The sequence below is a fragment of the Misgurnus anguillicaudatus genome, chromosome 15, assembly GCF_027580225.2.
Source record: "Misgurnus anguillicaudatus chromosome 15, ASM2758022v2, whole genome shotgun sequence".
Taxonomy (NCBI): Eukaryota; Metazoa; Chordata; class Actinopteri; order Cypriniformes; family Cobitidae; genus Misgurnus; species Misgurnus anguillicaudatus.
In genome coordinates this window covers 26,004,981-26,017,125 of record NC_073351.2, presented here as the reverse complement: position 1 = coordinate 26,017,125, position 12,145 = coordinate 26,004,981, and the positions used below count along the sequence as shown (strand labels likewise).

Genomic DNA, 12,145 nt, shown 5'->3' with positions numbered 1-12,145 from the left:
ACATTAACACTTAATTATGATTGCTCAATGCTCGACCCCCCCCTCAACATTTCCTCATGATCTCGCTTAACAAGCGGTTTGTCACTCAACATAAAAACGACGTATAGAATTTACATTTGCAATTTATTAGGTTTTTGTAAAGAAAACTATTACTTTTAGGCTAAACTGAGCCATATTTTCACAGCAAACGGTTTTAATGAAAATGCCATTAATTCCCAAACAAACAAACAAACAAAAATTCTCATGTACACTTTTTAAATTAAGATTTTCGTTATCTTTTTGTCAAGATATGTTGAACAAAGTAGAACCACATAGACGTGGTTGCATGATTATCAAAATCCTTGAACTGAGGGGTTCAAACAACATCCATAAGTCCATAAGGTTATACTGTATCGCTCCTCTGTATGTAAAGTTCTGGCGAGTCTGCTGTATTCACTCATTGTAGGGAGCAAGTTTCAGGCGAGGGATGATGTTCATGGACTGAAGCTCCTGGAAGAGCAGTTTGCAGGCATATGGGATTCGAAGAGATGAAACATGGCAAGACGACTTGCAATAATGGCACCTGCGATGCAGAGACAAGGAAAGACGCATAAGCAGGAATCCCTTACATGTTAATTCTGGCAATCTTAACTATAGTCATTGGTTAACACATGTTTATGCATTTGGCAAAATGTATTCATCTTAAGTATAAACCATTCAACTAAATAACATTTACAGGGTTCCCACACCTTAGTTAACTTCAAATTCAAGGAACTTTCAAGGACTTTCCAGGTGCAATACCCTCAAATTCAAGGAATAAATGTGGGGACACATTTCAAGTGAGAGCAAGGTTACATCCTGTTACCTTTTAAGATACGTTGTTACAGTTCCCTTTCGAGGGAACTTGCGCTGCGTCACTGCGGTGACACTTTGGGGATGCCAAAGTGCGTCTGAATGTGCATTTAAAATTCAACAAATGGTAAGGCTTAACGACAAAGACAGGGTGGCGTGGGAGCCAGGAAGTATATCGCTATCTGAAATATTGCCAAAGACTGCGTTACAGGGACACAGGAAATATGTCAAGGGAGACGCAGCGTCTCGTTCCCTTCTCAGGGAACAATAGTTACATATGTAACCAGAGACGTTTTCATTTGTCAAACACAACTATGCAAAAAAAACCATTTTGTTATGAATCAACATTCACATACAGAAGATTTAAGCATTTAAAGTGAACAGTTTACCACGTGTGCTTAAAAAGTCTAGAATTTTTATGATATTATCCTACAATACACAGGGAGTAATATGGATTTTTTTCCAGAAAACTTTTTGCATAAAATAGATTCAATCACTTACAATGACCTGTATCAATGTATGTATATTTTCAAAAACTTCCAAGGGCCTTGAATTTTTTCCCCAGATTTACAAACTTTCAAGGATTTTAAGGATCAGTGGGAACCCTGCATTTCCATTTATGCAGATGGTTTTATCCAAAGTGACATTTAATCAGTATGTGTTTCCTGGTTATCGAACCCACAACCTTTGGGCGGTTAAAGCAAAGCTCTAGCAGTTAATTTAGAGGAATACTATTAACAGTGTATAAATGTGTATATTTTACTGACCATCCTGAATATCCCAGCAAGCCACACTGTCCACACACATCCACTTCAAAAGCGTCACTGGAGATCATGAGTCGCTCAAGCAGCAGCATACTGGCCCCATAACCAATGAGACAATCTCTCTCCATCTCCCCCAAACGCAGACCACCATCCCTGGATCGACCCTCCGTAGGCTGCCTGTGATATTTATGCAACATTTTGAGTTTTAATCTGGTGGTTTAATGCAGTAAATATTATATTTGTATATCCAATGGTGCAATATTGCAGCACTTAAATGATAACTGCCTTTATACCACTGGACAGTTCAATGTTTCATTCTGATTGGTTGAGAAATGTTCCACAGGTGTGCATTATTTTTCGATAAGCACACACCTAACTTGTCAAATGTCTTAAATAACCACCAGAGCAATGTCTGTGGTAACCGTAGTAAAGCAAAATCTGGTCCTTTATTTAAAAAGTATCTGCATTACCACCTTAAGGGGCCAGTCACACCAAAAGCGCTTTAAACGCTTGCAAACGCAAGGCGCGACGCACTGCCTTTTTTAAAAAAGAGCAGTGCGACGCGGCTTTTCATATTGCTAAGCAACCACCGAGTCAGCTGTCTTGTCAATCAAATATTGAAGCGTGAACGCTCTTTTGCTGTTAACTGTCATATTAGCAGAAACTTTAAAAAGAGGGCGCTTGCTCTGACCTTGTTTGAGGATGAAAGGTGCACAAACACGAAGGAGAGAGTGAGCGAGTGGAGTCCGGTTCTTCAAAGCAACTGTAAACTTCCCTCACTACAACGTAAGGCCCACCTCTCCACTGATTCGATTGGACAATGGAAGACGCGAATGACGTCAGGCGCTTCTCCGCTCTCAGCGCTCCTTCAAAAACGCGTGCACGGCAGGCGGCAAAAAACCGCAAGGCGCTCGGTGCGCATAAACAGCGCGCAAACGCGCCCTGCCCATAGAATATCATTCAAAAAAGGCGCCTGCAACTGCCATAAACGCTTTTGGTGTGACTGCAGCCTAAGTGTGCATTATTTTCGAATAATTCAACGGTCCCGTCATCAATTATCAATTAGATAACATAGTTCGTCTTCACTGTAGATATGCAATAGGGTGATTCTCGAAAATTAGACTTATGAGGTGTCATGAAACATTTCGATAAAAAAAGTAAAGGCTACCAAAATAAGAAGCATACAGTTATAAACATCTCTTCATGTACTATTTTACACATGATTTCAAATGACATCATTCAAACCAATTTTGTTGTTTTTTCCACATTTAAGGGGAAAATTTCATTAACGCAATGTGTCCATGACTGGATTTGGGTTCTTTGACATGGAAATATTTATCATTAAAAAATCTAAAAAATTAAAAGCTTCAGTGCATGTCATACTATAAACATTTACAGTAAAGAAACATGTGGTATATGGTGATCATTGGTAAATGTAAAGACAATAATAAGGAATATAAATGTGTCCAAGAACAATTTTCTCATCCTCCACAACAATTTTCAATCATTGTTTAAGCCCTCAAATGAACTAACATTTTCAAAAAAAAAAAAAAAAAAATGTTGGAAGGGACATAATTGACGGTGACACTCAAGATGGCTACCAGGTAAGCAGTTCTTATATTTTCTCTCCAAATAAAAGTTGAAATTTTGTTCGTCATAGTACTAAGACAACTTTTTAGTTCTCATTAACGAAACATGAGTTTGTAAATGCATATATTTAATGTAATATAATGTTGAGGTAATAATAATTTTTGATAATGATAATCTAAAAAAAAGTAAATAATTATATAGGAAATATTTTTTAAATCCTCTAAAAATAATGTTCAGACCTTAATCTTATATGTGCAAAAACAATTGGCTTCAAGAGCTCTTAAAAAAATTCTGATGCTGGACACCTAAATCTGGATTTCGTGAGAATCACCTAATAATGAAATAACCACAGAAATAGCAAACTAGGTACCTAGTAAGCACTTACCTAGTAAGCACCGCTCGTGGACCACGTGCTCGTGCATGCATTTTATCTAGCACCATGTGTTTCAGTTTCTGATAATAAACTGGACCAAAGTAGATATAGGCTTCCAGAGGCTCTCTGAAGGAAAAGCAGCAAAAACAAATGTAATTGGTAAGATTTCAAGGGAGATGCATTTGAGTGCAACAAGCTAATATTTGAGAAGCAATGCATTTTGGAATAAAAATACTACAAGCTGTATATTGTAGTTAAGTGACTTTCACCACAAAACTACCACAATATGAACTCTTTTCCCCGCAATCGACGAGTTAACTCAAGAAAACGCTTCCCTGCCAATGATGAGTTTTTACGGCAATCCATATTTCCGCTATTATCCACCAGTTGGCGATCTTACAAAACCCAGAAGTCTCCCCTTAGGCCAAACAGTTCAAACTCCGTGTATGTTTTGATGATCGCTCTGAATCTGATCTCTATCAAAAGACTTCAAAAAAATGCAACTATCTCAGTTTTTGGTTCAAAATTTGGTATTTTTGAAGAAACCTACACATATTTGAGAGGCGATAAAACAAATAAAGGAAGGATGAAACGTTTTTTTTTAAGCAGAGGGTATGTTCTTTCATTTGATAAATTGTATGTTTGTTTATATATTTCAAAAAGAATATTTTCTGGAAGGCATTAAACTTTTGTGAAAATCACACAAAATGCTGGCGCTGACTGGCAACTTTTTTTAAAAACACTGGGATGGAAAGAATTTTGTACATTGTTTGTGTGTAACAGCAAAAACATCATCTCTTTACCCTGTGATGCCAGAGGTGACATAATCCTTGCCCTGGTAATTGTATCCATAGCGGATAAGATCCTCACACACGTCCTTCACTTTACTGCCCCCGAAAGCAGTGCCATAGTGAAAACGGCCATCCAGCACCCCTGCTTTACCAGCCAGCAGCTCGATCAGCTTCCCAACCTAATACACAACAAACAGGGTTTGTTTGGGTCATTTATTTGTTTGGTTTTTATGAACAGTTGATTATGTGATGCACACTTGTTGGTTTCTCCATTATAACTTCCAGCCAAAAAAAAACCCTATGCAATGTAGATTTTCTAATGGAAAGCATTTTTTTTACTTTCCGACACTGCAGCTGGTGAAAATGAGTGTGAGATCATGTTGAGGTCTCGCACCACTGCGCGACAGTGGCCTTTAGAGAGGTCAATCAAAGAAAGGGCCGGAAGATCTTTGACCCCGTCTGTCATTGAGAGGAATCTTTTTTTTCGGCTCAAACTATTTCCTATACGACGGCCTGCTGTGTGCACCCAAACACAGAGGTCAAAATTAGCAACAGTGGGGGAATAAAAGTTTCCGTAGGCGTTCTGGTGCTGATGTAAGAACTGCTGTAGTTTATTTAGCACAGGGGTCTCCAACCTTTTGTGAGCAAGGGCTATCACAATGGATAAAACAATCTGGAGGGCTACTTTTTTGTTTTACTTGTTATTTACTTGATATTTTATTTTAGTTTATATTTTTTATTATTGTTTAAAATGTTAACATACATAAAAGAAGCCAAGCTAATATAACAAATACATAATAAATAAATATAACAATTGAGACTATTAATATAATGTGCTTTCGCGGGCAACTCACAGACTGAAATATTTCAATCCTTTCTAGTAAACAGGAAAGGGTTTTAAAAACACATGAGTGCATTCATGAAACACCATCAAAATATCAAAACATTTCAGAAGCCCTACAGGGGCTATTACGCAGTTTCTTATCCGAAAAACAAAATCATTATAAGATAAAGGTCATTATCTGATGAGGGAGGGTCTTACAGTCATTCTGGAGGGATAACCATGAGGATTCATGATGATGTCCGGGCAGATACCAGTGTCACAAAACGGCATGTCCTCTTGTGGAACGATCAGGCCACACACACCTATCACACAATACAGATAAAATATCATTATTCAAATCCAACATCACTTCAATAAATAGCAAGACGTTTTCAATGAAACTTCTATAAAAACTAAATTTACTAAGGGTTACAGAATCCAAGATTTCTATATTATCTTATTTGGCAGTTCTCACTATATATTTTGCTATATAATAATTATTTAGTAATACTTAAATAGTAATATAGTAATGTTAGGTTAAATAGATGTTTTTTTCTTATGCTTTTAATAAAAAAAGCAAAAGCCTAGTGACCACTTAATACTTTTCATAAAATAAACATAATAAGCACAATTATCTTGATTGTTTTTGTTTATTTCTATATATGAAGAGTTTGGTTCCAAAACGCGATAAACTGCAATTTTTTAAAACAATTAGTTACCACCAAAATCAGTATTGTATCAGGTCAGTATTAAAGAGTAAATTAATTTTAAGCAAAATCCGATATCCGCCGTGTTATTCTGTCATCTTTCCTTCCTTTTTCCCCCAAAACGCAATAAACGCCAGTCCTCCTTTGCAGAATGCAATAAATCAGCTCAACAAATCACAGCGCACCATTTCACGTGTTGTAAACAATGATGATGCGCGTTGAATACACAAAATCCTAGTTTTCCTCATCTACTTTGTACTTCGTGATCAACAACAAACAAACAGAAACAAAATAATACTTTAGATGGCATTGATAAATTTGTGGTGGTTTTCTGTGGCGGGGAAGAAACGTAAGCCACTCGGACTAAAACATTTCCAACTTATCGCTGTCAAAAAAGTTAAGCGACGACGTCCCAAGGATGACAGCAGCAATGACAGTGTTCTTAATATGACAAAGTAAATGTTTTTTTAACCAGTATATACCACTAGTCAACTAAATGAATATAATATGGCAAAGATGAATGCACATTTATATATTGATTCAATAGATTTATAGCATTTTAGCTATGCTATGTGGAAAGTTTGTAACAGAAAATAGTGGTTTTCAACTTGTCACTTTCTTGGTATAGAAAACACATTTTTACTCAAATTAGTCAAAATGGATTTTTTGAGTTTTGAAGCCAAACTCTTCGTATTCAATAATGCTAACTTCACCAAACAGCACACCTTAAAAATTTAATTTGAGCAATTTTGTTGGTCCACCATCACAAACAAATGCTAGATATGGAAGTGTCAGGACTAGGTAACTTTCATCTAGTCCAAATGTCTACAAAGCAGGCATATTTAGGACTGGTGGAGTGGAACCATTGGAAATCAGACTGCAAAAAGAAGTAAAGACTGAAAGAAGTGGTCCAAAGAGTGTAAATGTTTGCCCAAGAGCTCCTCACTCTTCTCGCAGCCAGAGCAAACACATTATTGAACCATTTGCAAGTGATAAAAAGAAAAAGAACAGGGGCAGGAAGTGAGGAGAGGTGCTTAGCTGGACAGTAAGAAGGGGATTATACACCCATAGTTTCCCTTTACCACAGAAAGCACAATGAGTGGTTCAAATCAGGAGAGGAATACACCCATATGCATAAGAAAAAAATGTAGGCTTCAATAATATATCATGACTAAATTAACTGTATATTTATTTTATTTAGGAAACAGTGTGGAAACAACTGGAATCACATTCAAAGCTCCCATAACACACAATGTTTCTGCTTATCGCATGTTAATCTTTAGTACCATAGAGTACCGTATTTTTCGGACTATAAAAGTCGCATCATTCAAAAATGCGTCATGAAGACGAAATAACATATAAAAGTCGCAGTGGACTACATCGCATTTATTTAGAAAATTATTTCACAAAATCCAAGCCGAATAACAGACATTTAATCTGGAAAGGCAAGTTATTCAACTAAATAATAGCACACAGAACAGCAGGCTGATTAGATCTCCGTACGTTAACGTAACATAATCAGTTATTTACACAATAGCATACAGAACATACCTTAAAGGCTGAATAGGCTAAATTAACCGAACAAAGCCAGTGAGCATGAAGATTGCAGGCTCGTCATTCCACATCACTGAATTAATTGAATTACATAAATACAGAAGCTGCATATAGCGGACTGTCACGGCTGTAGATGGTAATGTTGTCTCTTGCCTTATAAATGTCAAAATTAATTCATACTGACTTACAAGGCGCACTTGACTATAAGACGCAGCACCAGCCAAATTATGACAAAAATGCGACATAGTCCGGAAAGTACAATAGTACATCCTTCATTTCTCTGAAGAGTTTAGTTCAGATTTATAAGAGACACATCAGCTCCAGCGAATGTTTCCGGAAAATCACGACCGCCTTGGGGTGTACTGCGGGAATAACGTATAACAAACAAGCAACACACACAAACCCACTATCTCTGGATAACTTATGATTCACTACATGTTCGTGTCATTTACATTATATGCACTTACGCATCGGATAAACAAACTAAATCCATTGTTTCCATAAGGCTGGCTTACTTGGAAAGCTGAACAAGGATTTCTTCTCCTTGCATCCAAAAACACACTTCTTATTTTGTGTCATTGTTGAGTCTATTAGGGATGTAACGATTCAATCGCGGTCCTCATTAAAAATGCCTGTCTGAAATCGATTCTGAATCGCAAGGCTGCGATTCTTTGTTTTATGCACAGCTTGTGCCTGTATTAGGGCATTTGGTCAGTAGGAAGTCCTTATCAATCTAAAATCATTATGAGTCGGAGTCGTTTATAACGTGCATTTAAAAAAGCAACACTCAAAATCATTCAAAATATTCTTTATTATCATGAAAAACCTGAAACAATTTGAAGAACAGCGATATAAATATTCCTGTAGACATTTCCTGGAATAGCGTTTGTAATGCTACTTCTTGTGTGGCACAAAGGGAGTTTCTGCATGAGAGCGCCCCCTGGCGTTCGGATGTGCTGGGATTTCACCGTAATTCATTCAAATTCATTCATTGAGAAAACGCGCATTTGCACGATTAATCGTTACACTCCTAGAGTCTATAAAACAAAGCTGTTGCGTGAAGTGATGCCAGTGACTTCTAGCGTCATTGTCATTCTCGCTCTTACGCTGATTGACATGTGGGTGTGCTTTTTCAGGCGAAGTGCTCATAAAAGGAATCTGATCCGTAACGTCTACCCATATTACCCATGTTTCAAAAAAAACTTTCTGAAACTTGTAGGAAAGAGGCAGTGTGAGTTTGACCCAAAAATACTCTGTCACAAGCTCAAATGCTTTTTTGACACTTTGCATTTGACGAACTGGGCTCGTAGACAAGAGTGTGGGGAGATCGTAACAAAGGCATGGTGAGCTTGAACCTGAATTTAGTAAATTAAGTAATGGTTTTATAAATTTCATTATAATAACTATAAATTGTTAAACATGGGTCAAATCAGCTGACTACAAGTTGAACTGCAGGCAATGCATAGTTAAAGGGGTCATAGTGTAAAATCAAACTTTAATGCACCTAATCTCATAATTAGATTATGAGACTTTAGCCTGGATTTCACAGACAGGGTACAATTAAGTAAATTAAGTAAGAGTTTTATAAATTTAATTATAAACTTTAACTATCAACTGTTAAACATGTGTCAAATCAGCTGACTACACCTTGACAAGCTGAACTTCAGACAATACATGGTTAAAGTCTGAAAATCTGACTTTTTCCATGTTTAAGTGCTATAATTGGGTCCCCAGTGATTCTATCAACCTAGAAAATGTGAACAAGAACAACCCAGTAACTTTGTTTTGGAGTGAGAGAGTGAGTGAACGAGAGCAAGCAAGAGAGTGAGAGAGAGTGAGCGAGAGAGAGATTCCCATAGTACACATCCTCTGTGTTGTTTGTTTTATGTGAGATGATAAAAGAGGCATGAAATCAGTAAAGAAAAGCAGGACAGCAGTAAGAGTCCATGGCCCTCCATCACCGGCCGTACAGCCCCAGTGTGGCGGCTTGCACAATAGATCCTGCCAAGACAGCTGTGTGGGTATTAAAGTGTGTATCCGCATCTGTGTGTGTGTGCGTTTTAGTGTGTTTGGGTCACCGGTAAATAATTAACCTATCGTTCTCCGGTGACCTGATCTTATGAGGCTAGTAGAGGCTGGTCAGGGTGGGGGGTTTAAAATAATTAAGACAAAACTAGTGTGTAACCTACTGAATGCCAATGGCTCCAAACCACCATGGGACGTCTTTAGTGCCCTTTCTTACTACCAAAAATGAAGCCAAATTTTTTCTATGAAGTAAAGCATACTAAACAGATGACTAAAACCTATTATAGCGCAAGTAGACGGGCACTAAATGAACCGCCACAAATATTTCAACACCACATAAAACTAATCACGATTAAATGTCAAGAAAGTCACACACTTCTGAAAAATGCAGCTTAGCTTTTCCAAACAAGGTCGTTCAATAAAAGCCCGCCTCTAAACGCACAAAAGACATTCAAGAGAACGGCACTATCCTTCACAACAATTAGCTTCCTTGTGTTATCCTGGTCTAGCGACACTTGCCTGCTTCTTTAAATACCAAAAGCTCCTTTAAAAAGAGCAGTAAATAGCATCTCTGGCGGTTTGCGACTAACCCCTCCCTGACCTTTCCTCACCGTCACATCCCGTGATGAGCGCCACTGGACGACCTCCGCTAATGAAATGAGTGAATTATGCATGGCGCCAGTTAACGCTCCGATAGAAACATCATACTGACCAGCTCGAGCTCGCTCAGCGGAGGTGCCCAGAAACAATGGAGGCTGTAAACACTTTTTCCCAGGACTGCGCTGCTGTAATAAATTTGCATAGTCTGGCATGGCACAAAAAGCTAATTAATTGAAAAACAGGCTGGGGAAAGAACGTTGAAGGGGATGGGTGGGCCAAGTGAGACGATATAGCTTGGACACACACACACACAAAAACAGCATGCATGTGCTAGTGAAAACGTACCCAAACTTGGTCACACACTTCAACCACAAGTGTCTCCCACTTGCATTACAATTATCAAGAGAGTTCCACAGAATTTAAGGATTTTTGGCTGATGTCTACACAGAAAGAGAGGATAGTGGCGATTGGCTCATGTCCTGGACAGAACAGGAAGAGGGCTGCGGTACCTTTCTGCCCGTGGCGACTGCTAAACTTGTCTCCTATCTCTGGTCGACGAGTCTGCCTAAGCAGGATCTTGACCAAAAAGGCATCCTCGGCATTGGATGAGATCATCACTTTCTCAATATAGGAGTCTGTCGTTCCTTTGTACCTGTGGAAACAAGAATGAGCCATTTGGGTTTCATTAAAGCAAACAAACAAACAAAAACACTTAGTTTTTTTTTTTTTCAAAAAGAACATGGTCTCTTACGAGATTGGCACATCTCTGTACTGTGGTTGACCTGGCTGGGCACTGCCCTCCAGTGGCGTTTGGGTGACAGTGGGCATGGACTTATTCACAAGCACCTGCTTGTTCTCAACCCGTTCACCTGCGAGACACAAAACATGCAGTACCATTACTTATACATCTATAAATTGTGATACCAACGTATTCAAGATCAAGCTAAAACCAAGTAGCCAGCTTTACCAGGGGAACAGATGCCATCGGCATCCAAGATGCTGTGTCTCCAGATGGGTTTGCGTGTTTCGGCGTCCAGCATCGGACCCATCACCTTGTCAAAGGTTTGGTTAGTGTACCGCCTTAAGGTGCACTTAGCATTCTTGTACACCAGACATCTACCAAAACCTAACAGAAAGAATCAACAGAAGATAAAAGGCATTTGGCTTATGCTGTTATTCAAAGCTATATTTTAGCAGCATGTGTGTCCTGAGATCAAACCTATGACCTTTGCTTGTAATTTTTTTTTTTAAAACTAAGCCATGTGCTAAGAATTCAGATTTGTTTACAAAGTGTGTCACATGAAAAGGACTTCAATTCTGGCTCTTACCTCTGTCGAGAGAGGCCTTATTCAGCACCAGGGCATCTTCTATGTCGTACCCACTGTAACTCATTACAGCCACGGTGGCATTCTGGCCTGCGGGCAGCTTTTCAAAGTCAATCAGCTCGATGGTCTTTGTCTTCACCATGGGCCTCTGTGGATACGCCAGCAGATACATCAGAGTGTCTATACGGTTCCGCTGGTTATAGCCAATAGTACCTGATCAGAAAATAATTAAACAGTCACACTTAAGTAGATATACAAAAACATTTTTTTAAAGTAAACTACACTAACCTAAAGGGTTATTAGGAACACCTGTTCAATTTCTCATTAATGCAATGGTGTAATGGTGTGGGGGATGTTTTCTTGGCACACTTTAGGCCCCTTAGAGCCAATTGGGCATTGTTTAAATGCCACGGCCTACCTGAGCATTGTTTCTGACCATGTCCATCCCTTTATGACCAGCATGTACCCATCCTCTGATGGCTACTTCCAGCAGGACAATGCACCTTGTCACAAAGCTCGAATCATTTCAAATTGGTTCCTTGAACATGACAATGAGATCACTGTACTAAAATGGCCCCCACAGTCACCAGATCTCAACCCAATAGAGCACCTTTGGGATGTGGTGGATCGGGAGCTTCGTGCCCCGGATGTGCATCCCACAAATCTCCATCAACTGCAAGATGCTATCCTATCAATATGGGCCAACATTTCTAAAGAATGCTTTCATCACCTTGTTGAATCAATGCCACGTAGAATTAAGGC

General features: G+C 38.7%; 1 protein-coding gene across 1 annotated transcript in view; it reads right to left on the bottom strand.

Annotated features, from left to right (window-relative positions):
* Positions 1–104: 104 nt before the first annotated feature.
* polr3b (polymerase (RNA) III (DNA directed) polypeptide B) overlaps positions 105–12,145 on the bottom strand; it is a 34,137-nt gene continuing 22,096 nt past the window's right edge. The window contains exons 20-28 of the mRNA XM_055173746.2: positions 11,387–11,596; positions 11,026–11,184; positions 10,810–10,927; positions 10,568–10,710; positions 5,392–5,495; positions 4,362–4,528; positions 3,571–3,684; positions 1,599–1,772; positions 105–562 (exon numbers count right to left, since the gene is read on the bottom strand). Coding sequence (XP_055029721.1) covers positions 433–562; positions 1,599–1,772; positions 3,571–3,684; positions 4,362–4,528; positions 5,392–5,495; positions 10,568–10,710; positions 10,810–10,927; positions 11,026–11,184; positions 11,387–11,596 — 1,319 coding nt within the window. The 3' untranslated portion in view covers positions 105–432. The remainder of the gene's footprint in view (positions 563–1,598; positions 1,773–3,570; positions 3,685–4,361; positions 4,529–5,391; positions 5,496–10,567; positions 10,711–10,809; positions 10,928–11,025; positions 11,185–11,386; positions 11,597–12,145) is intronic.